This window comes from Eschscholzia californica, unplaced genomic scaffold, assembly GCF_041429995.1.
Source record: "Eschscholzia californica isolate CP2 unplaced genomic scaffold, dmEscCali1.0.p SCAF_4, whole genome shotgun sequence".
In the NCBI taxonomy this organism is placed as follows: domain Eukaryota; kingdom Viridiplantae; phylum Streptophyta; class Magnoliopsida; order Ranunculales; family Papaveraceae; genus Eschscholzia; species Eschscholzia californica.
In genome coordinates this window covers 42,069,444-42,097,124 of record NW_028238461.1, presented here as the reverse complement: position 1 = coordinate 42,097,124, position 27,681 = coordinate 42,069,444, and the positions used below count along the sequence as shown (strand labels likewise).

Below are 27,681 nucleotides of genomic sequence, written 5' to 3'. Positions count from 1 at the left end.
ACCCCCAATATTTCGAAAAGTAACATGGAGAAAACAAGTCGTTTAACTCACTAGGTTTAAGTGGCTGACCTGATTTTCATCCTATTAGAGCATCTACAATGCAACACTCAAATCGAAAAATTCAAAGTCCACCTATGATTTTTTGAGAATGCAACACTCAAAATGATGTGGCACCATTTAATGTTGAGATATTTCAACAAGAAACTTGATATTTGAGATTTCTTTTGAGGATCTCAATTGACCACTCAATATTAAAAGAAAATCCACCCATATAAGAAATGACACCTTATTATTTTCTGAGAATTTCTTTTGAGCGTTTCATTGAAGATGTCTTTTAGATTGAAGATCTCAATATTGACATCCAGGAAAGAAAAACTCAATTGAACTTTGACATGTAAGACCGTTTGACTTTTTTTATAGTTTTGCATTGGAGAGGCTCTTAGAACCTCAACCAACCCATTTTACTAGCTTGTCCTCTTCAACCCAATCCACATTTGACCCTTTAGATCAACCCTACCCAAATCCCCATGAGTTGCACGCCTCAAACTCCATTATTCAGTAGGACATGGTCATGGTGGCATATCCTTTTCTTCCCATTTGATTTTAAGCCCACACAAAAAGGAAAATAAATGACCAGAACCATCATCTCCAATTTCATCAATCTCACCTCCAGCCACCACCACTGTCACCACCACCATGACCACCTTCTCCGCCGCCGTCACCACCCTCCATACACCTTATCTCTAACTAAAATTAGACCTCACACATCCACCCACGTCAGCAAAACACATAACCCAATCATGTCCAATCTTAAAGTCAACGATTCAACTTCTTCCTCGGTTGAAATAATCGGTGGAGAAGCTACTGACATTTTCCAACCTGTATTGAAAACATTGAAACAACATCCGTATAAACCATTCCCATTAATCGGGTGGAATTGTCATGTTGAGACCATCTCCGCTGCTTTCTTCAGGTCTCTTCCTGGCGTCAGATTCCGGCGAGAGTGTCTAAGAACAAATGATAATGGTGCTGTCGCTCTTGATTGGGTTTCCGGTGACCACCATGAGTTTCCACCCCACTCACCCATCCTCATTTTACTGGTTAGTTCTCTAATATAGTGTTCTTTATTTTTTCAAACTTTCTTTCATTAAAAATACTTATATTTTGTTTTATATTGTTAATTTATGTTTTCAAATTGTGGGTAATTGTGGTTGAAATCCATGGAAAAGGGTCATGTCTTGGAATAAAGAAATAGAAAAATTATGAAAATGGTTACTGTTTTTAACATAATTTTGAATGTGGAAACACTAGTTGTCTAAGGTGGTGTTTTGGTTTTGAATGAAGATCGATTGCTTGCCTACAGGGACGGAACTACAGCTAGGCCTGAGGGGGCCATGGCCCCCCTCGACCTAGCCGTAGTGATATGAGGTACATCTGTAATTCAAAAGGATTATAGTATTAGTACAAGGAATACGTTAAAAATAACAAGGAAGTGTTGAAGTCTCTTTGGTCAGATTGTTTTGTTATAACCTAAGTGACCCGGGTTCAACTCCCTCAAACAACATATAATTTAAATTTTAAGACTTCTTTGTTTGTTTTTTAATTGGGCCCCTCTTGGTCTTTACTCCTGGTTCCGCCCCTGCTTGCCTACTTGACCCGTGCGTGGCCATACGATAAGAGGTGGGCAATGGCCTCCAGACGATCCAGTGGGATCAAATATGGGCGCAACCTAACATTATGGTTTGCCTTTTTTTTTATGTCTGAATTAATTCGAGTGAGATTGCAGAATGTTTATTTTAACCTGACTCGTGATTTTCCGATTCGCCTGAATGAAGATTTTGACTGATTCGCGGTCTACTCGAGCGTGCTTGATCCCCTACTTGAGTAAATGATAATAAGACACGGGGAAAAGAGGTAGGAAATGACCATATTGCCCTCGCACCGATCCTTCTCTCGCTCTCTTGATCAGGATGGTCAAATGGGGTCAACTAATCGGGCATACTAACAGTGGTGTTTGGTTTCTTTCTACTATTAATTGGCTCGAGTCAGATATTAGAATGTTAATTTTTAACTGACTCATGACGTCTGATTCGTTTCATTGACTTTTTTGGCTTATTTTGGATCCATTTGATTACCAGTGGTTGCTGTTAGTGGTACTCTGATATGTTAAAATTTTTGGAATGCACACAGCACATTAGTTAGGCTGGTATTGTCGTAATCTATAAAACTGACTACCCTTATAGAAGTTTCTGATTATGTTGTATAATTCTATTAAATAATTACTTCGAATGTTGGTGGCACTACGAAAATAACTTTGTTTTCCCCAATTCCTCTGATTGCATATGAAATGTTGCCTCCACATCGAAGTATACGACACAAAAGTATGTTGAAAACCAAATGCTTGTCATGCTTTTCAAGTTATTTTGCCGACGATTATGTGGAATAGAAGTATTGGAATTGCAATCAATCAACGTTCACAAGTCGGCCTATGGGAAACTTGTCCATCGAAAGGCAGAGGAATTTAGAAGTTAAGTACTTGATATGTTTTACTTATGATACATTATCATTACAACCTTGCTTTTTCGACTAAATGGAGATGATCGAAGGTATTTAATCCTCTTTTCGGTAAGCAGATCATTTTAAAAAATGAACAAAAGAATCAAACTTCCATCAAATTCCAATCCCCTAAAACGTACAAAATGTAATTTACTCGACCATCTTCTAGTCTGAAGCTATTTACTCGAAGGCTCTGCTGCATCTTTATTTTATATTGGGTGTTTGCCTTTCTTATCTAGCTCATTTCTGAATGAGCGTAGTGCATCTTAGTGTTCGGTCATGGATGATATTGGTTACTCAATTGAGTTAGTTGACCAAATCATTTATAAATATCATAATATTGAATATATGTTTTCTATTTAATGCTACTTGACATGGATATTTGCAGCCAGGTCTAAGTGGGGGAAGCGATGATGCTTATGTTCAACATATGCTTGTTCGAGCTAGAAGAATCAGATGGCGTGTTGTTGTATTCAACAGCCGTGGCTGTGGAGGTAGTCCGGTTACAACACCTCAGGTTTTTTGCTATTTCCTTTTCTAATTTAAATTTCTTACATTAAAGCTTGAGTTTCGACCCGAACTCCATTTTCGCCTTCGGGTGTATATTTCAGCCCTCAATTTTACTAATTCGGCAGTTCACTATTCGCGAATTTGCAAGCTGTTTTGTTAGTTCTCTACATTTTCTGGGTTTCTCATTCACATTTCTGTTTGATTGGAAGAGTTTGGCTTTGTTTCATTCAACAAAATGTACACAAATCATTGATAACTTTTCCTTTTGGTTCCATATTCACAAAACATAAAATCTTAGAAATATTGTATTACTAAAATAAATTAACATTGGTGGATCTAATCCGACGTTTCTCGATTTACTTTATTATGATATGCAGTTATATTCAGCTTCGTTTACAGAAGATATGCGTGAGGTGGTCAAACATGTCAAAACTCGTTACCCGAATGCGAATTTATATGCAATTGGTTGGTCTCTTGGAGCGAATATTCTTGTTCGATATATGGGTGAGGTAGGATTAGTTACAATTTATTTTCGCTGACAATGTTTGTTGAATGAAGTTCTTGAGGCCCTCAAGTTGAGAGATCAATGAAATTTCGAAGAAAAAAAATTGTTTCTGGTTTTAGACTGGCTTTCGGCAAAATATTGTTTTCCTCCTTCCTTTTATTGTTCATTTTCATACTTATTCTCGTAGGAATCCCATAATTGTCTGCTGGCTGGAGCAGTGTCCTTGTGTAATCCTTTCAACTTAGTTGTTGCTGATGAAGATTTCCGTAAGGGATTTAATAAGATTTATGACAAAGCTCTATCAAGGGCTCTCACCAAAATTTTCAAAAAGTAAGTAAGATTATTTGATTCAACTTTAGTTCTATTTGTAATTTCTATTCCTCCTTAACTAGCCATCCATTATTATTTAAACATTAAACTCATACTGAGATTTGCTATTAATAGTAGTTTATTTTGTACTTTGTGAAATCGGGAATTTTCTCCTATTTGTAGGTTAGTCGGTCCTGTGGAACTAGTAGTAGTGAGTAGCTTGGTCGACTTCGGAGACACTGAAAGTATTCGGCCATATACATGTGCATAGAATGAGTGCTATACCTTATATTATATATACAAGAGTTAGTGGAAACTAGTTCGAGTTATCTGGCTCAGAAGGGTAGGTATTGAGGATCGGGGATAGGTCCCTATCCCTCTTTGATCTCGAGCCAATCCCACCCAAAATTGCTAATTACCTGGGGTGGGGGGTGTATACTGTATCATCGGTAGAAGAGTAAAGGGTAAATGACCAAAAAAACAACCAGAGCTTTACGAAATTGCCAATGTACACACTCGATTGGTAGATATTATCTCTCATTTTTCTTTGTGGGTTTCATATTACAGGCATGCTCCTCTATTTGAAGAAATTGGAGGAGAATATGATATAAAAATGGCTGCTAATGCCAGGACTGTTAAGGAGTTTGATCAAGGGCTAACAAGAGGTATGTATACAATAACACACATAAGTTAGTTCATTACAGTTACAGGTGAATTTATAGCCATATGATAAGAGATTTTTCTTGCAGTGTCATTCGGTTTCAAATCAGCCGATGATTACTATTCCAATTCAAGTAGCTCAGACTCCATCAAAAATGTTCGCAAACCTTTGTTGTGCATCCAGGTAACAATATTTAGAAAATCGTTGTTTAGCTTCGAGGAGGTTTTCATTCGGAATCAGCCATTAATTACTCTAAACCGTAACTTATAATTTATATTGTTTAACCCCTGTTTGTGTGAGACGAACTCTAAGACCGCCTCAAGGTATATATTGTGAATCACGTGTCATGCCTTTGATGACTTTTAGAACATGGCCGGGTAATATGGTTATGTCATTACCGTTATAACATTGGCTTTGATTTTTGAACTTCTTTCTCCTAATATGGTACTCAAGAGATGAAACATAGTAAGACAGTGCTATATTCAAATCTAAGGATGTACTAACATTTTCATGCTCTTCATGATATGTGCAGGCAGCAAATGATCCAATTGCACCTTCCAGAGGGATTCCCCGTCAAGATATCAAGGTACATTTACTGTTATTTAACTTAAAAAAAATCTGATATCAGAGTATCCAACACAAGCTAAAGAAATGTACTAAAACAAGATTAGTCATGTATGTGGAGTTGAAACATATAATTTTGCTTGATATGATTTTCATTAGACAAGCCGAAACGATTCAAGAAACCACGGAGTGGTTGGTATCTCATCTCATTCCTGTTCGGGGTATCTACCTCGCGGACGACAATTCAAGACCTCTTGTGGTCATTGGTGCCTTATTTACCCAGTCTTTTGTCCACGCACCTTGCATATCCGTCAGGTGTTGGGCTGCATATAACCATTAACCATACATAAATAAAAGTTGACATAATATTTCATCGTACAACTGCGCTTCTGTTTATTGCAGGAAAACCCCAACTGTTTGTTGATAGTAACACCAAAAGGTGGACATTTAGGATGGGTAGCAGGAAGTGAAGCACCTTTTGGAGCTCCATGGACAGACCCTATTGTGATGGAATTCTTACAACATCTTGAAAGAGGAAAACCGGACCTCCCTCCATCTGCTGCTTCACCGTCCGAAGGGTTCCATAAGCTTGAAGTATAGCTTAACCAACTTGTATATGAGCTCTCTAATTTGTTACTACAAATAAGTATAGAGTTTGGAGTTATACATCTATATTCTTTATTAAAACATAAGATTGTGTAAAGGTGGTAATGATACTTGAATTTATTGTTTTGTTAAAACTCCAAATTTCGAGGCCCAGGCTCTCTGAAATGTATTTTCAAATTTTCTTTTCAACTTCGTTTTTTCTATGCCTAAATTGTTCGGAGTTTTTGGCCATTTCCTTCTTGGTTTTTCTTTTCTTATAAGTATTGAATTTTTTTGTATTTTGTGAGAGTAGTCGAGAGGACGACCTATTAACCAAAAATATATTGTCTAGGTTTCTAGAGGCGTTTAGCAATAAATGGGGCGCCTGTAGAAATTTCCGATTAAATGGGCTTTTAGAATATTTAAATGCGCTTGAAAGCCTTCAAAATAAGCCCTAATGATATAATATATAAACGACTTGCTAGAGATAAAATCTGGTTGGGAGTAGCTGGGAAAATTCAGAAGAGAGAAGATGCAGATCTTTGTGAAAACCCTAACTGGGAAAACCATAACCCTAGAGGTCGAATCAAGTGACACCATCGACAATGTCAAAGCCAAGATCCAAGACAAGGAAGGTAACTACTAGTACTTATCTTCAAAACCCTAGCCCTGATACTTCTTCATTTTCTTCAGAAATTAAGCGAGATTGTTCATTTCTCAGGAATCCCTCCGGATCAGCAGCGATTGATCTTCGCTGGTAAACAGCTTGAAGATGGTCGTACTCTCGCCGATTACAACATTCAGAAAGGTTAGAACTTTTTTTCATCGTTTGTTTTAAATCGTATTTAGATCGTTTAATGATAAAACTTGAAAAACTTTGATGATGATGATGATCAGAATCAACACTTCATCTTGTTTTGAGGCTAAGGGGAGGAATTATCGAACCATCTTTGATGGCTTTGGCTAGAAAGTACAACCAGGACAAGATGATTTGCCGCAAGTAAGTCGAAAAGTTCTTTGCTTTGTTGTTTTTTATGCTTCTTATTACCTGTTTGTTTAAACCCTAATTTTTCCTTCACCCACTAGAACTATTGGACAACTAGTTTAGGCAAACTTAGTGATCAAATACAAATTTAGAATAGGTTTCATTTTTTTCTAGAATCGGAAGGAAGGATTTAAAATACATTTTTACGCCTCAAGGCGGTTTGCTCTCAGAAGGCGAGGCGTTCTCTAGAGGCACGCCTCCATGCATAAAATTGGAAAAAAAAAATTTCTAAAGACAATGACATCAACTATGTAAAAACATGGCATAACAAGTTTTTGTACTTTACTACCATAGTATAAAGTCTGAAGTGTTGCCAAACAACTCCAAAATAACAGTGAAAAGTTTACTTCCATAGCGTAACAAGTCCAATTAGCCTAAAATACGGCTGTCTTTTTCATGACCTAAAATACGTACGCCTCGCCCGTTTTTTCAGACATTGATTGAAAGATTGAGCTGAAATTTAATTGATTCAATTTAGTATAAAGGCTATTTAGTTATTGAGTAAGTCTTTACGCAATTATGGCTCTTTCATTGTGGATGGAGTGATATTGGGGCATATGGATCCCATACTGATCAACTTTATTAGTTGGGTTAAGTTCATGTGCTGCAAATTGTTGTTGTTTCTGGTTGGTGTTTCAAGTTGGGGTATTTAAGAGATGGACTCTGAGCTTCATAAAAGAAGCTTGTTCTGGTTATGATAATCAATGTTATATGAAGCTGTTTTCACCCCAAGTTCGTTTGTAGTATTTCATAACAAACAAAAGCATTTACTTTGCTATAATCGAAAATTATTGACCAAGGCATACACTATTGGCAAGGTTGAAGGTCTTCAGCGTGTTCCAAATATTGTCCTGCATTGGAGAATGTGAGGATTTAATTTCATTACTGCGGAAATCGACTAGAAATGATTTAGCTCTTACAATTAACTTGTCATTTCAGGCTTTTGGGTTTTGGACCATTTGTTTCTTACTGTGACAAATATATCCTAGTTTTCAATTATTGTTTAACGGCAAAAGACTTGAACAAAGTGATGCATTCGAATGTTACCTTCTCATTATTATCAACATTTTCTCTGGATATAATCACTTCTGTATAAGTTTGTTTTTTGTTAGTACATGCAATCTATAACAAAATACCCTTTTATTAGGTTGGCTTATGAATTCGTATGAATATGTGAACAGGTGCTATGCACGTCTACACCCACGTGCCGTGAACTGCAGGAAGAAAAAGTGTGGCCACAGCAACCAGGTAAAGACCTTGTTTCCTTATGTTGCTAGCTATCGTTTTTAAAATGATCCATCACGAAATTCTCAATATCTTCTTTGTTTTGCGTATTCTGCAGTTGAGGCCAAAGAAGAAGATTAAGTAGATCATTTACAAGGTTCTTCAATTTCATGTTTTAGTTCCATCTTGTTTGAACTGTTTTTATCTTAAACTAGTTTTACTTTTCCTTCGACTGCAGTTTATGCAAATTTTGAGTCCTGTTCTTTTTTGTATGCTTGACTATCTTTTTTGGGTAATTGAAAACAATTTGTTATTTTTTTTGGTGGGGAAATTAGTTCCCAGTCCCCGTGAGCTTAGGCCTACCGAAATCGGTAGGGGTTAGGACACAAATTGTGAGAGGTCCCATGTGCAATCCGTGGGCCTACAACATTTTGGCTGGGCCCTTTACCCCCTCCATCGTAGAACCATAAGAGTAGATGCACATAATGTTGAATTAGGGTCTTCATCTCCTCCACTTTATGTTCGTATTTAGCTATTTTACTCGAGATCCCTAACAGTGATCGTATTAGTTTCTAAGTAATGAGCTGTAACATATCAATTGCAAGTGTTGAGGACAAAGTTGCTAATGCAAAATGTTTTGAACTTTTGGAAGTAATTATTGAAGAATGATGGTTTTTTTTACTAAATTATTTGGGTAAGGGAAGATAATTACTTCTTTCCATCTATGTGGGGCAAATCTCTAAACTAGAGAACCAATGTGATTGTAAAGCTATGTTTTTTTGTCGGAAAAAAAAAACTCCTCAAGTTTTGAGATTTGTCTGAAGTTTAGAGGAATCTTAAAAGGGAATTTTACAGGCGACACTTATATTAGTGGCAATTGGATTTTCAGTCTAGACTTGCAAAACAAGTTGACCAAGTATGATCAGACATACTCTCCCTCGTGCAACCTCATCGTTCCTTTTCAAAAAGTCGGTAGCTAGCAACCTCCGTTTTGGGACTTTAACGCAGTCTTATTTTCTCTCTTCCTCCTTATCTTCTCTCTTACTCTACTCTAGCCGGCGAAGGGGGAGGACTCACCCCCCCTTTCGTCGAGGGTGTAGATAGAGAGAAAAGTTAGAGGGTTTAGAGCCCTTCCCCCAGGTCCCACCTCTCCCGGTCCTTAGTTAAGGGCCGACTGAAAGCCCTGACAGACCGTTGGGGTCCCCAACGGTCATGTTGGGCAATCTCAGTTGTTGGATTTGTTCTAACGACTAGTTCTTTTTAGATCTAGCCGTTGGAGCAAATCCAACAGCTGGGATGGGGTTTAACCCATATTGATAGGGGTCGAACCCCATCGATCTCTCATCCCACCATCTCTCTCCCTCATTTAACTTCTATCTCTTTCAATTTTTTCTATCCAATCTTCTTCAATTTCTGTTTAAAATTTTCATTCAATCTTCTTTAATGGATCCCTTGAATGTTAATGAAAATTTTAGCCAAAGGCTTATGGAAATGTTATCTCTTCTTTACTCAGCGGCTCAATTAAAGAATGGTGAAACTTTTGATGATTCTTCACACGTTCCCTCGACGGTAGGTGAAACTTTTGATGATTCCTGTGAGCAAGAAGGCACAACTTCAACCAAGATAACATAACGGATTGCGTATAAACAAGATGAAGATATTTTACTTGCTAATTGTTATTTGAAAGTCACATTTGATGGGGTTGTCAGAAATTGTCAGAAATATAAAGTATTTTGACAAAAAATAACGGATGAATTTAATGCGAGTGCAAAGTATCAAAGCTCACTCAAGAGTTGTAAATCTCGTTTTAGTGAGATAAGCTCCGAATGTCAAAGCTATATCTCTACTTTGAGGATAGTAAATAAAGTTTCAAAAAGCGGGGAGAACGACAGTGACCGAGTAATTCTTCAAACTTTTAATCCCTTTAATTCTATCTTTTGATTTCATAATATAAAGTTAAAATCAATTTTGATTATTTCAGTTACAAAGAGCACTTGAAATTTATCAAAAAAAATCACACCGGATAAGCCTTTAGATTCCATATGTTTACAAAGTTTTGATGTCACATAACAAATGGATGGCAGCATTCCAGGAGAGTCAACATCCGGAAAAAGAGATTCTACTACCATTCCATCGGAGAAAAGACCAATTGGTCGTAAACAAGCTAAAGCAAATCCAAGAATGGGAGAAAATTTCACACATTCTATTGTTAAAAACAAAGAAGTCAATAGTTCTTCGACGGAGGAATATTGGGAAAAGATACGCGAAAAATCTCAAGGAGAGCAACAACAATGGAAGAAGCTATACGGACTCAACAAGAGTCTCTACAATTTGATATATAACATAGGAACCGAAAATGTGGTATGGGCTTAATGAAGGTTGATGCTAGATTGCTAGGTCTCTCGACGAAGATGGTGCACGAATGCGTAGGGCAGCGCGAGAGGCTTGGTTGAACGGTCAACCACAAGACCCAAGAAATCCCTTCTAGAAATCTTTAATTTTTCTATTGTTGTTTAGTCGTATTTAAGTAGATTAAAATTTTAAATCAATTATTAGTTGTAATCAATGTTGTTTAATCGAACTTATTAAGTAAATTGAAAAGGTTCAAATTTAAGGACCCCGAAAGGGGTTGAGGTTGAAGCTGATTTTTACAAGTTGAGTTGGTGGGGCCTGGGGCTGAAAATTTTGGATGAAAAAGTGGATTTTAGGGCCTAAGACAGGCTGAGGTTGGACTTGCTTTTATAAGGAAGTGGAGTATAAGAGTTTAACTATTAATGTAAAGTAATTAATTAATTGTTGTATTAATAAAATTTTAAAAAAATATTTAAGAAAATTTGAGTCGTTGGAGCTAAATCCAATGGTCAGGGGACTACCCCACATGACCGTTCGAACCTCAACGGTCGTGTGGGAAGGCCCTCAGTCGACTGTACTTGACTGAGTTTGTCTTTGGGTTGAGCCTCAGCTCTGTCCCAAGCGTCCCGAGTTGGACCATAGGAGATGGGACCCAAATATGATATTTCGGCCTCAGCTCCTATGGGTTGGACTTTTTCTAATTTTTTTTTGTTAAAAGAATTATGGGTTGGACTTGCTCTTACTACCACATTGCCTCTTTAGTGTTAAAAATGTATTAAGAGGCTATTGTTAAAGGGAAGGGAAAGAAGTATGGTGAACAAAAACTCATGAAGTTTGGGAAGTTTTTAGTCCCACGACGTCTCTTTAAAATAAAAAAGGAGGTTCAGGTTTTTTTGGTAAGGGAAGCGAACGAATTTAGGGGAACTAAAACTTTAGAAATTATTAGTCCTATGTCTTTTTAGAATTAAAAAGAGGTCAGGGTCTTTTATTCAAGGAAAATGTATGAATTAAGGAGAACTAAATTTTGAAATTATTAGTTCCACCACATCTCTTTAGAATTAGAAAGAGTTTGGGGTCGTTTATTTAAGGGAAAGAAATAAATTAAGGAGAATTAAAACTTCTGAAGTTATAAATCCCACATATCTTTTTAGAATGTCTCTTTAGAATTAGAAAGGAAATGGGGATTTTTATTTAAGGGGAGGAAGTAGAATGTAGACCAATTTTTTTTTAACTAGTGACCCATTATCTAATCGTTCGCTTTTGCTTTAGCCCGAGCGGGTTTGCAGGCGGAAACAGGTCGCGGACACTCTAAGTGTCAAATTAGCCTGGCTCGAGGTGTCCGCTGGACCCTAACAGACAATGAAGCTTCGAGCCTGACTGGCCTGAGGCCGTGAAGGAGTTGCCCGAGTCCGACCGGGCCTAGCCTATTGTCACCCCTACCACGCCCTATATGACTGTACAATTTATACTATTATTCATTGGGATATTTTATAGGCAGTGCCCAAAGTTATTAAAGGCCATCTCGTTAAAGGTAATCTCACAAATTGTTAGAGCCTCTAACTTAGAGGCAATGTGGTCTTGAGAGCAATGTCCATCTTTCTTCTTCTCCGGCGAAAAGTGCTCGTCCAGAAATTGTCGGGCGGCGACCTTTGGCTCAAAAACAATCTCCCTCCTCTTCTTTCTTCTTCTTCTTCTTCGTTCTTCTTCCTTCTTCTTCTATCAATAACAATAGAATTATCATCTAAATCTTAATCAATGAATCCAGCATCAACTACTTTGGCAACAGCATAATCTTCTTCATCAGAAACATACCCAGCTTGAAGAACATCAAAAGCTAAAGTCAATCCAATATCTTTCTTTGACATTAAGAAACTCTTAATATATTAAATCTTTGTACTTGTCAACTTTTTCCTTGGGTTTAGAAATAACAGGAGCTTTCATTTATTGAGGAGTACCTTCCATAAACGCATCAAGAGGATCAATTTCTTCTTCATCGCCGACACCACCACCACCATCAATTCTTTGGTTGTTCATCGGGATTTTCACGTTACTCAATGTCACCAAATTCATGATCTTCATAGTTATCATGGGAACCGCCACGGCCTGATGGTGGAGGAACATATAGTCTTTGGGGAGCTCGAGAATGCTCAAAATTGTAGCTTGTCTGTCTGTCGATTCCAAACCCTCATAATCCGAATTTCTAGGGTTTCCAGAGGAGAGGAAAAAGAAGAGATATTTTTTTTGTTTTTCAAATAAAGGTCGCCGGTAGTCGAACTTTGGCCGGAGAAGAAGGAATATCGACATTGCCTCTAATCATATTTGGTCAATTTATTTTGACCAAGTCGTAGATTAAAGACACACTGCCTTTAACAACTTTGGGCATTGCCTATAAATTTTCTCTTATTCATTGATGAAGAGTAATTATGTGAAGTGAAAAAGACTATTCTGCCCATGAATGAAAATGTTAACTATTCCAATGAAATGAGAATCACAAAAGAACCATCTCTTAGAGCATCTCCAATGCAAAACTTAAAAAAAACTCTATTTGGCTTATGTGTTGAGTCTCGATTGAGATTCTCTTTCCTATGTGGCTAACTTGAGTGTCTCTAATTCTACTCCTTCTCCAATGCAACACTCTAAAAAACTCTAGTAGATACACATGTCATACATACATTTAATAGGAAAAAGTGGTTGAGAAAGAAAAGCTTTCTATTGGTTCAAAAATTAAAGTTGATGACTAGGACACTTAAGACTCTCAAAAGAGATCTCAAAAATAGAGTTTCTAGTTGAGACATCTTAAAACTTAATGCTTCCACATCAACTTAAGATCTCAATTGAGTTTTGCATTGGAGAGGTTTTTTCTCAAAAAAAAACTCTAAAGTCCTTGGTGGCACTTAAGACTTTAAGATTGAGTCTTGCATTGGAGATGCTCTTAGGTTTGATATTCCCTCCCTCCAGAACTAGCATTGACACCCCAAAATATGATTTAGGATGCATTCTGGTGTTTAAAATATTGCCATAGAATTTGCTTGTAGTAATCACATCTCATTCTCACGGGGCAATTATGATCTTAGAGTAACATGTCATAACTGAATCCAGTAATTTATTTTTTTATCGTTAAATGTTGGTTGCTTGCGTGATTTAAAATAAAATGGCAATTTTTTTTGTAATTTATAAACGTTGATGAAAGGGACTAAATTTTCAATTTATGAAAAATAGTAAGGGTTTTTTAGTTTACCCCCTCAATACTAATTTGTAATGGAGTTTACTCCCCTTAATAAGTGGTAATTGAGTTTACCCCTTAGACATACTCCTAATACTTTAGTTAACCGGAAACTTCTGCCAAAACTCCCTAAAAATTTGGACTTTTGTTAAAAATGATCAGTCAATTCTTTTTGGTCTTCAGCTCCCAAAATACTTATTTAATTTGTAGCACCTTACGACAGCTTTGCAACAGCTTTGGAGCGCCTTGCAACCAACACCTTTGTAGAAAATATTGGGTTTGTAACCAAACAAAATACAAGAATTGAAGTTTTTAACAAAAAAAAATATGTATAATTTGTGTTTTTAACAAAAAGATATAACTTGTCTTTTTAACTAAAAACATATGCGGATCTCTACGTAAAGTGCAGAGGGCTCCTGGGAACTATACTCAAGATTCTCTAACAATACATTGTGAAATGGCCTTTAGCCTTGTGACAGGAGGGTTGATTGAATGTGTGTGTGCATGACCCCAAGTTCCACTCGTCTATCTTCTTTTAGGTCTATTGTAATGTAATTAGCCCCAATTTATTACTTATTCAAAGTTGAGCTCCCCGTATTTGTTTAATGTTTTAAAATGATCCCTGAAATCATATTTCATTAATCATTACTCAATATTTTCTTTTCTTCAAAAGTATTTTTCCTATCTTTCTCTTCTTATCAAGACAAAATTGGACATAGTTCTATTCTATGATGAACTCCATTTCCTACATTTTATTATTTTTTATACTCATTTATTTTGAAATTTAAAGTTTGAAAATATCGATATCATGAGACGTATAATATAAAAAAAAAATTGTATAAAAAAGTTCTTTTAAATTTTAGGTACTAAGTACTACATATTTTGACGGTAGAAGTTCAAACTTCGTAAATTTAAGTTAGCCTTGCCAGACCTTTAAATCCTGGCTCCGCCCCTAACTAAAAAAGTCTAAAATTGACTCTCCGGACCAATTTCCTGTTGTTAAAAACACTAAAACAATGTTCGACGTGTGAAAAAATAATATGACTGCATATCAAGAATAATGATCGGGTAATGTGATTTAAGTAACGGTAATACCTTTCATTAGTGTTAGGTTTAGTCAAAATATTATTCTTGATTTATTTTGTCCCTAGATTTATTTAATTTAAGATTCATAATTTCTTTATGTCCAATGTGACCATAGTATTTTGACTAAATTAGTAAATTTAAGAGGACAAACATAATTATGAATTATTGAGGGAAGTAAACTCCTTCACCAATTTAAGTGGTGAACACAAAAAACTAAAATATCTCCATTCATGTGAATGTGTGCATTTAAACCAAGAACAGGATTCTCATCAAAAAAAAAAAAAACCAAGAACAGGGAATCACTTGCAGGATAAATATTGCACCATGCTTCAATCAATCTAACTACTCATGTATGATCACTGTGATTCAATCTAACTATTCAACCCAAAGATCCAAATCACACTAAAAGTCATAGAGTTTTAAGAAATCGAGGAGTAATTTAAAAAAAGTTCAGCTTTTAAGTGTGCAAAGTCAATAAAGATACAATTTCCCAAAATCAGGGTTTCCAATGAGAAGGCATAAATAGTCACAAAATTTTCATTGAGTAATAACAACAATGTACAATTAAAACACAATTTCCCACCATTACTTTAATCAACAACTACATCAAGTGAATAATCAGTCTAACTCCTCATTAGTACAGGCACCTATCTATCTTTCTAAACCCTAAGTTCCAGATTCATTTACAAAGAGTAAAAAAAACCCTAGTTTTTCAAGTTTTCAGAGAAGGTCAAACTGACAACTTTGTAACACATAATTCTAACAAGTTTTTTCAAATTTGAATTCAGACATTCTCTTTAGCTTAATGGTTGTATCCTCTGTGCTTTCCATACTGTGGATGCTGACTTTGTTTCAAGTGTGGGTAGGCCTTAGAGTGAGAGGAGAGAGAAAAAAAGGGAGAGAGAGAGAGAGAGTCATATAGAGGCTACCCATCTCTTCAATCACCTATTTTCTTCAATAATCACAGTTACCCATCTCTCATCAATCACCTATTTTCTTTAATAGTCACTATAGCCATCCATCTCTCTTTTCAATCATCATGTTCTCTTTCATTCATTTATTTCATTGTAGTACCAAGCCCTCTCACTCAACTCTCCTAGGTTAGAGAAACAATAAGACATGAAGAATGGGACTGAATAGAGAGAAAGCCATTAATGAAAAGCATGTAATTTCCATCTAAGCTAAAACTTGAACAATTTTGTGAACAAGAAAAGAGAGTAAGTAAAGCAAAAGGAATAAAAACCAGCTTTAGATCCCACTCTAACTTTCACAAATCATCAAGAGAACCAAGAAATTCTAGGGTTTCAGAATGGAGGGTGAAATGGGTTAAGTAAATCAACTTCCCTCTATAAATTTCTTTATGCAAATATACATATGCCCACACACACACACATACATACATTTTTTATTTATATAAACTTAGAAATGTGGATCTAATCTTTTGGGTTGAATAATTTGAAAACAATAGACATTTTTACCTAAAAAAAGAATGTCAAAATCCATAGTGAAGCTTCATTTCAAACAATAATTTAGAAAGACTCTCTCTCTCTCTCTAAAACTCAAACAAGAAAGAACAGCTTTTCATATTGACTCAAAAAGAATAAAAGTTCTCAAAAGGAAAGCAAAAAAAAGCTTCATACCCACTAGCTAGTATAACTAAAAGCAACAAATGAAGATAAGAAGAATAAAGTTAAAAAAAAAAAAAAAACATTATGAATTATTAAGACTAACCCAATTTTAGAAACTTCAAGAATTAACAATTATACTATTAGATCATCAAATTATATCTATATGTAATAATAGTTCATAAAAGTACTGCTAGAGAATTAAAGCATTTCAGATCTCTCTCTATTTCTCTCTCTAGGTTAAAACCCTAAGAGAGAAAGATTGAGAAACATCAAAGTTAGGGCCTAAAACTCAGATCTCATTAGATCTTCAAAACAATCATGATTATAACAAAGATCTAAAAGAAAAGAACATAATAATAATAGTGTAATGATGAAAACCTTTCTTAATTGTTTCAGTCAGAAAACAAAAAGAAAGGAAAAACAGTCAAATTATTTCATCATTACACCAATCTGTTCATCTTACTCTACCAACCTTAACTTCTCTCTCTAAAAACCCTAACTAGAAGAAAAGAAATTCAAGAACATAAAAACAACCCTAAATTGAAACTTACCTTCTGATCTGATGTATAATGAAGTTGAAGAGAAAAACAAAACCCAGGATGATTTTTTAGGTTTTTAATGGAAGCTTTTAATTGGGGGGAATGAAGCCTGGTCCGAAGACACAACAATAGATTAATCTCAAACTGAAACTGTTTCTCTCTCTATAATGGAAACAATCAAGAAATCAATCTTTAGAGTTTGATAGCCTCGAGCCAAACAACATTCCCCTCAAAAAAGATAGCTTCCCCAACCTCTTCATTCTCTACCCTCTCTCTCGCTCTCTGCAATTTCTATCTTTCTCTCTCTAGAATCTCTTAACTTTCTCTCACTAAAACTCTCCCAAAAGTTTCGCCTTTCTTCAAGGGGGGAAACGAGAGAAGAGAGAAGAGATGTGATGATGAAGAGATGATTTGGTGTGTTATAAAAGAGCAGAGCCAAGGGCATTGAAAGGAGAGAGAGAGAGAAGAGAGAGAGAGAGAGAGAGAGTTTTTAGAGAAAGAAGACAAAAAGTAGCAGACCAAACCCTAACAGCTGGTTTCCAGACACAAATATGACTACAGACTCAAATGAATTTATATTCTCTCTCTCAATATTGGCCGTTAGATTATGTCTATTTCAATTAGAAATTGATCTTACCCGTTTATGTAGTACTGAAAAATAACAATTTTGGTAACCCTAGAAAATGTGAGGGGTTTATTGTAAGCCGTTGGATAAAGAAGAATTGGGTGATTAATGATTTAAAGATTCGAAAACAATGAGACAAACAAACTATGAAAATGAGTCAGAGGAGTGGTTGAAGTTATTTAAAGCCCCAATAACGCTTCATTTTATTAAATTACCTAATTAATGATATTTGAGGGACTTTCTTGTTAAAGAATACACCCCAAATTACCTAGGTCAAATCTCTTTTTAGATCCATTAATATTTTGAAAAATATTCCTTTGCTCAATTCAATAGTGTGGTTGAATATCAGATAGAGTATGTGATACATGTACTACAGCCATATGACCGTCTCGTATGAGACGAGGGTGTAAAATGACAATTTGACCCATGTCTCATTAGAGGCGGTTATGTGGAGACCATTTTTTTATTGAAACATATCTCTAAAATTAATAACTCAGAGTATGATGATTATACAGGTGATAGATAGATAAAGGAAATATAAGACTATGTACGATAACACGTGTGTCTTCTTGCCCATTTAGCTAGTAAATCTGCCGGTATATTATTGTTGCGCCCAATGTGATCAAACTTGATAGTATGAAATGTCGAAAAAAGTGTCTTTTGTCGTTCGCATATAAGGAAGAACTTGCCAATGTTGCTCAATTTGATGTCCTTTGAGGTATTTGATGATTCCTTGGTCATCGCTTTCAACTCTGACATATTTGTAATTATGCTCCTTTGCCCATTGAATTGTTGATACTATTGTTTTTACTTCGCTTTCCTCTGAAAATTTGGCTCTAGTTTGAACTGTTCTAGCGGCAACGAATTTTGCCCAGAAGTCACAGTCAATTATGCCTATACCAATAGGTTTGGTCGTGTTAGTAAATGAAACATTAGTCTTGATTTTAATATAAGGATTTCCTGGCGGAGTTCAATGGTTTGATGATGGTACGCCGTGTTTAGCAGTTTTAATGAGGTTTGAGCCAATTATCGGGAATGCCAGTATTTGTTGAATTACTTGAAATGGTGAAGTGATAGTGTGTTCAAAACATCGGTCGCAGCGAGCTTTTTATATATACAGAGAATGGTAGAATAGTGAGTCTGCTTAGTATAACATTCATAGTCGTTGAGATTTTTCCAAGATTGAATTCATTATATAAGTGACGTGATGTTTGTGGTAATAATATTAAAATAGAAGCAAACATTTCTAGCTATTAGACAACGTAGCAGTGCATATTCCATTTTCTTCGTATCATTACTCGATGGGCATTTATAGTGACTATTTATGTATTTACCAATACGACTTCGAACTGGAAGAACATTTGTACAAAATTTCCAAATGAATAGGTTAATTCTGGGAATAGTTTTAATTTTTCAGATGAAGGTCCAAGGGACTTTCGGTAAATTAGGTTGATGTGGTATTATAGATAAGTATTTATGCATAGAGCCCACAGTATATTTACCTGATTTGGTGAGAGTCCAACGCAGAGTGTCCTGACCTATCACTTGAATTCAATAGGTTTAATTAAGTTGCTAATGTGAGCCTCAAAAGCGGAATCCAACAAGTGATTGTTCCATTGTTATTAGTAATAAGTTGCTAATGTCAGTTGTGAGTTTTTGTTATTCGGGATCCAAAAATCATTGCAGATATTGACCACGACCCCCGTATGTACCTCCCAACTAGCTAGGTTCTTGATATTATCAAGGTGTTTGTTAATGGATTTCGAAATCCCGGAGTTGCTTTGTTTTGGTGGGCACGGATTGTTACTTTTGGGAAAATATTAGCTTTAAGCAATTTAGCCCAAAATAAAACTCAAATAAATTTTACGTCCCAAACATACAAAAGAATAAGTTTTTGGTCCTTTATCATTGTTAAACATTATACGTTTTTTATATTGCATTTTTTAAACTTCTTGTAGCATATTAGATTTTGTATAATGCTTACGAAAAATGTCTTAATATTTTATCCCTTTTGTTCACCCCTTCTTTTCATTTTGCAATTTTAAATTTCTTGTTGTATATTTTACTTTGTTCAATGCTTACAGAAAATGTCTTGACGTCTAATTTCTTTGACTTTTGAGGTTTGTTTAATGCAAATTCCTCTTTTCGTTTTGCATTTTCAACTTTCTTGTTTCATATTAGACTTTGTATAGTGTTTACTAAAAATTTCTTTACATGTCATCTCTTTCTCATCTGAGGTTTGTTTAATGCAACCTCCTCTTTTCATTTCGAATTTTTAGACTTCGCATAACATATTAATCTTTGTATGATGCTTACTAAAAATGTACGGACTTAATCTCTTTCTCTTTTGAGGATTGTTTTGTGTAACGCCTTCTTTTCAGTTTTAAACTTCAGGCGAATTTGTATATGCCCTCCTTTTGATTTTGCATTTTATAAACTTCTTGTTTGCACGTTAGACTTTGTACAGTGCTTGCAAAAAGATATTTTGACATTTCATACTCTTGCACCAGAGAAGAAGGATAAATAAAGAAGATGTGAATAGAGAACTTTGGGAATAAGCAAGTTAGTCAACTAACAGTCAATAAAAGAAAACTTTAAAGGGGTAATCTAACTATTCAGCATGAACTAGAAGGCTAGGCAGGAAAACTGGTCATAAAGTTGGGAGTCATTTGAGAAATAACTCAAATAAGTTTGATACATAATAAAATATTTGTGGGGTATTTAGCGATACCCCCTCATCCCTAATGTCTAATTAGGGATGCCCCCTTTTTTAATTAGATATTAGGGATGCCCCCTTTTTTGCACTTAAAAGTACAAAATTATCCTTATCTTTACTATTTTTTTTTTCTTCAATTTCTTATACCTCTTTGATGTTATCCTTACCAACTTATTTTCGTTTCTCATAGTTTTTTTTTTCTTTTATCCATCTTTTTATAATTTACAAACAACATTTATCGAAAAATTAAAATTAATAAATTAAACCAATTCGAAATAAAAATTGTAAATTTAAAGAAAAAAATTTAACTTCACATTTGTTTTCTCACTTAACGTTAAAATTGATATATGTAACTAATTTGAAGAAGACTTCTTGATATCTATCATTCTTTTTATTAATTATAACTCGTATACATTAAAAAATTAGTAAGTTAAATTTTTTTTATTACAATTTACGATTTTTATTTCGAATTGTTGTGATTTATCAATTTTAAATTTTCGATAAATGTTGTTGGGAAATTAGAAAAAGATGGATAAGAGAAAAATAAATATGAGAAACAAAAACTTGTTGGTAAGCATACCACCAAAAATATATAAGAAATTGAAGAAAACAAATGAAGATAAGGGTAATTAAGTACTTTTAAGTATAAAAAAGGGGGCATCCCTAATATCCAATTAAAAAAGGGGGCATCCCTAATTGGACATTAGGGATGAGGGGGTATCGCTAAATACCCCAATATTTGTCGAATGCAAAACATGAAACAATATAAGTATTTATATTCATGTTATAAATAAAAAAAAAAATGAGTAAAAGAATATGACATTAAAGTAATATTATAAAGTGAAACATTAAAATAAATCTTGTATGCAAATTTTTTATAACACTGAGCAAAGTCTAAAATTCTCACAACAAAAACAAATAACGTTCTACATTTTTGGAATTGCTCGTATATAAAATCGTAAACAGCGGAGCTTATACCTTCAATATTAGAGGTTTATTCATCTTCTGCGGTTGATTATCCGATCTCATTTCCTTAATTTCTCATTCATAAACTTCTTCCATCCTAACTTGTCAAACATATTTTTTCTTTCTAAAGTAAAAGTGAAAAATCCATGATCAGTACGGAGTAGTAACTTATGTTACCTCTCATGTTTCAACAAAAAAAAAAACTTATGTTACCTCTCAAAATCATTTATGTTGTTTAGGGTTGTTTCAATGTCACACTAATAAAAACCCAAGCAATCTTAGTTGTCAAGTATAAAATGTGGACTTCTAAAGTGTCTCTTCCTTAAAAGGACATTTAGAGACACTGTAAGAAAAAGTTAGAGTGTCCTCTTGAATGATTTTAAAATAACTTCATTGGTTCATCACAGAGTGCGTTATGCGTAACAGTGTCTTATTGGACATGATGGTGTAAAGGTAGTTCTATAGGGGCACTAGTATCACAAATACATGTGTAAATTGCTGCCGAGATTTATGTAATTTAGCGGTCATTAACAGGCAAATTAGGGGCCTTCGTCTGTAAATTGGGCGCCAATAACACAAATACAAAGCACCTTGAGAATTTCTCTTTTTGTAAAATCTAGGTGACACTAGTGTTAACGTTTGACTGTTCCATTAGAGATCCTCTATTTTGCTCAGGAACTAACATGACACATGATGGAGTGGCCCTTGCAAAAATTTTCTATTGTTCCATCTCTCTATCGGATTTTTAATTCAATAGACTTTCACTAATGATGTTCTAGATTATAGCAAAAAAATGTGAGGATAAAATGGAGGACATTCCAACTCTTTTAAGTTTATTATGGAACGACCAAAGGTTGTTAAAATCGTTTAATATCACGAGAGAAAGGACGAAGTGGTTGCAAAAACTACCCATTTCAGACTGTCATAAAAAATCAAAACTGCTCAATCCACCCTCTTACGTTTTTCTTTACTCTTTACTTTCTTCTCATGAAATATGAATTTTTTTCACATACAGAATGCTAAAGGTAAACTCTTCTGTTTAGGTTATAGTTTAAATTTATTTTTTTCTTCTGTGAAGGCGTTATCGAAAGAAAATTACCGCGTCAATAGTACGCGATGAAAACGTCATAAAAAACAAAGGGAACTCACGGTTGATTGCTTTTGGCGCCCTTTACAGCCAATAAAGAGAATTAAGGGTTCAAAGAGCCCCTATAGCAAACAATCCAGGCGCCTGTAAGATCTCCCAAAAACAAATATCCGACTCTTTTCTGAATTGACATAAACTTTTCCACTGTCACCCGAATGGGGTGTGTTAATTTTGTCAAGTGGTAATTATTACCATATTATTTTCACACGTACATTAAAAACATCTATGTTTTCATTGTACCTCAAATACCCTTATTTGTTACAGATTATTACCAAAATAAACCGTACCTATCTGTTCTTTTTTTTTCTTTTTCAGCAGTTTTATCGGGAGGGTGAAGGTCAAATTAAACATTGAATACGTAATCGTCAGCGGCATTTTTAACCAGTCAAAATCACGTGGGAGTAGGGTCACGCATTTAAGGATCTTGACCGTATGGTAAACAGACTAAAAACTTTGATGCATAATAATATATCATAATTTGATGTGAAATGAGATAAAGAGAGGGATCTTGACTCGTGTCCCGGTACCCGCGCGTGTCTAAAGATTTGTGGACGCTCGACGACTGATCCGGTCAAAACCCGCCCGATCGATCGATCGATGGTTAGTGGATGGACGCGAACAAAGGGCCTAAATGGTGTACCGCCCAAATCCACCCGTTTAGGTTGTTCGTTTATCCATCCGTACCACCCGCAGATAATAAATATGAACCATTAAATATTTAGAGTAAGACGGTAGATTAGATTAAGTTATGACATATAACCCTCAAAAATCAAAAGAAGTCCAACCCTTTTCTTTCCTTTTCTCTTCAACTCTCTTCTAGTCATGTCACTTCTTGTTCTCAATGGCGAAATCCTAACCCTTAATCATAATCGATTCTTCCATCTCTTTTGATTTTTCTCTGAGAAGCTTCTATTTAATTGGCGATCCTTTATCTCGGTGTTTTTAATTTTGTTGTTATTGTCCACTAAGTTAAGGAACTTGATGACTTTTATTTTTGACAATAACGATGTATACCCGGTGCCCACCCGACAGGTGTCCGACATGTTCGGCTAAAAAAACGAACATATACAAACATTTTTATAAAAAAAATAAAAATGTCCGCCCGTTTTGTCCGATTGCCCGTGAATTGCGTCCTTTTCGCCCGAACCAAATGGGTAGTTGTCCGTGAACTGCTCATGCAGACCGTTTCCCATCCCTACCATTTATACCCTCTTCTCTCGCATTTATTTATTTATCATAATATATTTTCTTCTTTTAGGTTCTCATAGTCATTTTTAGTTATTCCATAGTTAACTCCTCTTGTTTTTCTCTCTCTCTTTTGTGTTTCTCCTCTGTTCCTCCTTCAATTGAAATTTTTCTTTTTGTTGCGTTCAATCTCAATGAGAAAGACTACTAGGCCGATTAGCTTGTCGAGAACCTCCTTTGATAAAGGTCCGGTGGAGGAAAAAAGAAGAAGAAAGATACGAGAAAAATAAAGTTGAAATTAATTGCAAAAGAATAAAGTTAGAACACTAATTACATTAATTTTAGTTAAACTAATTGTTAATTAGAAAATCAAAATGTACGCAATATTGGATAGAATGTTGGTCATTTCTCCATGACAAAAACAAATTAACCCAAAAAAAACCCAACACAATTTTAGTTTAAGAAGGTTTACTCCAATGTTCTATATGAAAGTCCCCTAGGAATGTCCAATTGACAGGTAGTCAATTACATCTTGAGGCAATGGGCTAACTCGAATACATCCCAAGTATTTTTCAACATACAATTTTTTTAGTTAATACGAGTCTTCTTACATAAAATTGTCCCACTCTACTCTTGTAGTAAGATGTTGAATTAGGTTACTGGACAATAAGAGCAATCAATGAACCATGATAGGTTCATAATGATTGTTGTATTGATTAATACTGTTCTTCATTTTAGTAAAGCTGTTGTTTTACTTTTTACCTTTCACACGTGAAACTTCTACTCCTAAAAAGTCCTCCTCTGTAACTTAAAAAGATCTAGTCAATCAACGACATAAATATTAGCCGTCCCTTTTGGGTTAAATTCCCTTTCAATGGTTAAAAAGAAACTTTTTTTTTGAGAAAGGTCAAAAAGGATTTCACTCTGTGGTCTCTCTATCAATCTATCGTGTAAAATTCCAATGTTAGACTTCCTGGCCGATTTTAATATGGGTTATTTCTAAAATGACCTCGAATGTTAGACTTCCCGGCCGATTTTAATATTGCATCATCCAAGGACAATTTAATTTCAGACATCAACTCATTGTCTCTCTCTAAAAACTCTCTTTCGTCATCTCTTTCTCTTTTAGATAGAGAAAGAAATGAAGATGAAGCAGATACACGATCAGATCTCATAACATTTGGATATTTTCAACATCCGTAGTGGGAATCTTAGGTAAGTGGAGAATCTGAGTCGTATTGGGTTATGAGAAATGATCTGAGAAGAGAGAGAAAGTTGCCTGGGTTTTTCGATAGAAAGATCTATGATATCCTAGATGGGGCGGTGGTTCCAATTGTCGCATTATTTGCAGGTGTTTGCAACCCCTGTTTGCAGACACAAACCGAGTTTACTAACCCAGTTTGCAGGTGTAAATCGAGTTTACAGGTGCAAATTTAGTTTACAAATCCAGTTTGCAGGTGCAAATTTAGTTTACAAACCCAGTTTGAAGATGCAAACCGAGTTTGGAGGAGTTTGCAGTCCTAGTCTGCAGTTGCAAATCGAGTTGCAAGGAGTTTGTCAACTACCAATGAAATAAAATAATTTGGCCTCGCAGGAAATAGATTTAAGTGGTTACGAAAGAATCCATTAATTGGAAAGGCTAAGTTCAACCAGGAGAAATGTTTCATCGACCTATTAAAGTGGTCTAGAATAGATAAATTTGTACATAATAGGAATATACAAACTTATATATATATAATGATAGTTTGAATCAATTAAAGTAATGTTTTTTTGTTGTTAGTTTTTCTCTTTTATCTAATATCTTTAAAAATGTGCTCCCGTAGAAAATGATTTCTGGCCTCGCCAGTGATAGTAGATCAGTAGCGAGGCCAAAAATTACTTGGGTTGCTAAATTCAACTCAAAACAACCTAGTTATGATATTGTGTTAAGTTTATAGTAATTCAACTTAAAACCAATTGACGGTGAGTTGAGAGAACCTAGACTTATTATATTCTTGGTTGCTAAATCTCCCTTCTCTCATATGAAATTTCTCAGAGGATAAATTTTATGTTTTGGGGGTGAGTTGAGATGACGAGCGACTTAGTATTAAAATTGAGGCCTATGGAGATACGAGCCCTCGGAGGCTCGAGCCTCGCCCTAGCTTAGTAATATCGCATGAAAGATATAAAGTCTATGTACTCGGATATTAGAGTCAGGTCGCACATTCCTTTTAGTTACATTATAGAGTAAAATTTTACTTGTTAACTCGTAATCTATCTAATTAGCATGGTCGTTGTCTTGGAAAATAAGAAAAATTTCCGGAGAATAACATATCAAAGGGTGGAAAATTAAAAAATTTCCCGGAGAATAACTTTTTAACGGTGATGACTGATGAGATGATATAGTCATATGGCACAGAGAAGAGGACGTGAGAACGTCCTTTTCAAGAAAATATGGAGTAACTTTTAATATCATATCCTACTATTTCTTGAAATTTGAATCGTGGCAATCGATTTGTTATGACTTTTATTAGTATCTCTCTCTGTAGAAGGGTCCGCAGTGCATGATGATATGTACAAATATTAAATTGCACAACTTTCAATGATGTTCCTCTGTGCATTGAAATCTGGTTTCGGTGGTGTCTTCTCCATTTGTCAAATATTTAAACGATGCTTTCAGTTACTTTGAGGTCGCTGCCATGGCCATTTAATAGGTATTTGTCATCGTATAGGTGTCCCACCAGTAGAAGGAATAACAAGGGTTGTAAGCCTATGAACGAGATTATACAATTATTTAGAGGTTAGAGCATCTCCAATGCAATACTCAACAAAAACTCAATTAATCCAATGTGTCAAGTATGAGTTGAGTTTCTCTTTCCTAGGTTGCATTATTGAGATACTCAATACAAAATTCATCTCCAATGCAACACTAAAAAAAACTCAACATTTACTTTAGATTTACTTTTGGTTCTTATTTTATTATATAAAATGTTGGTGTGGACCAATTGAGATACAACAATAAATGTTGAGATACTCAAAAGAAAACTCAACAATTGAGTTTTCTTTTGAGTATCTCAATATTTATTGTTGCCACATCACATTGAGACTCTAGTTGAGTGTTGCATTGGAGAGTGTTTTTTGTCAAAAACTCAAGTAATCCTATGTGTCAAATTGAGTTTTGTAAATTGAGTATTGCATTGGAGATGCTCTTAGTGCTCTGGCGAAATAATGAAATTTTTCAGAGTATAAAATACATAATAAAGATTTGGATGGAAATAAAAACAAATAAAAACAAAAATTAAAGTTTTTTAGTTTCATCCAAACATCATACTTCTTCCCTCTTCTTCCTCTCCCACTACCGTCATCAATTCCAGCGTCATCCACTACTAATTCCGACGACATCCCACCATCAATTCCGACGATTTCTTCCCTCTTTTTTCTCTCCTCTCTCTTTCTTTCTCTCTCTCACTCAGTCTCTTCTTCTCTCATCTATGTTCCGGCGAAAGAGAGAGCCCCTTCGCTGGAACCCTCGTCTGGTTCTAATAGACTACGTAGTCTAGTAGAACCGTAGAAGAAACTCCATCTTCGTTTGGATTTCCAAACGAAGAGTTTCGACGAAAGCCCTTCACCCAAAATTTACTGAAAGAAATGAAAAGGCATATAGAGGAATGGAGAAAGAGAGAAGAGAGAGAAAGAGGGAGAGTGAGAGAGAGAAAAAAAAAAGACATAGAGATGAGCGATATGAGAAGATATATCTGCGACATAAAATGAAGGTTCCATTAATGGAACCTCGGAACTAGAGTATCTTTGAAACTCTAGCTCGAAGGTACTTTTTTTTTTCTCTCTCTCTCTCTACTGTGGAGAGAGCAAACATTGTAGAGAGAGAGAGAGAGAGAGAGAGAGAGAGAGAGAGTGAGTGAGTGAGAGAGAGAGAGAGAGAGGATAGTACGTATTGAGAAAGTGAAGAAGATAATGACGGAGAAGAAAGATAATTATGGTGGTGGTGGAGGTGGAAGAGAAAAGGTAATAATTTATATGATCAGTTGCCGACAAGGTGTCCAACAACCCTTCTTCGACGATTGAGAGAAATAAATAGAGCTGAATTTATTAAAGATGGGGTCAAAAGGGAAAGATTTAATCAATTGTTGCAGTTAACTAAGATTGACTAACGCAAAAGCTCAAAAGTGGGCCATACAGGAAGCTAGTCATCTTTAGGGAACCATTTTGGTGAGTTGATCATCTTTAAGGGGGCCAAAAAGGAATTATCCCAAAATCT

The 27,681-nt window shown here is 35.2% G+C and overlaps 2 protein-coding genes and 1 long non-coding RNA gene across 3 annotated transcripts; 2 read left to right on the top strand and 1 right to left on the bottom strand.

Moving 5' to 3' along the window:
* The first annotated feature begins 529 nt into the window (after positions 1-529).
* On the top strand, positions 530-5,900 carry LOC147544806 (embryogenesis-associated protein EMB8-like). Its single transcript, XM_086633646.1, has 8 exons — positions 530-1,100; positions 2,945-3,073; positions 3,444-3,575; positions 3,759-3,901; positions 4,448-4,545; positions 4,630-4,724; positions 5,074-5,127; positions 5,508-5,900. Exons 1-8 carry the CDS (start codon positions 630-632, stop codon positions 5,703-5,705), a joined length of 1,320 nt encoding a protein of 439 aa, XP_086489772.1. The 5' UTR covers positions 530-629; the 3' UTR covers positions 5,706-5,900.
* A 222-nt stretch (positions 5,901-6,122) lies between these two features.
* On the top strand, positions 6,123-8,272 carry LOC147544805 (ubiquitin-ribosomal protein eL40 fusion protein). Its single transcript, XM_086633647.1, has 5 exons — positions 6,123-6,325; positions 6,412-6,498; positions 6,588-6,690; positions 7,917-7,983; positions 8,078-8,272. Exons 1-5 carry the CDS (start codon positions 6,223-6,225, stop codon positions 8,102-8,104), a joined length of 387 nt encoding a protein of 128 aa, XP_086489773.1. The 5' UTR covers positions 6,123-6,222; the 3' UTR covers positions 8,105-8,272.
* Positions 8,273-15,143: 6,871 nt separating this feature from the next.
* On the bottom strand, positions 15,144-17,184 carry LOC147544804 (uncharacterized). Its single transcript, XR_015223637.1, has 2 exons — positions 16,800-17,184; positions 15,144-15,716 (listed from the first exon to the last, which is right to left on the bottom strand). It is a non-coding gene; the product is annotated as an uncharacterized LOC147544804 (long non-coding RNA).
* Positions 17,185-27,681: the final 10,497 nt, after the last annotated feature.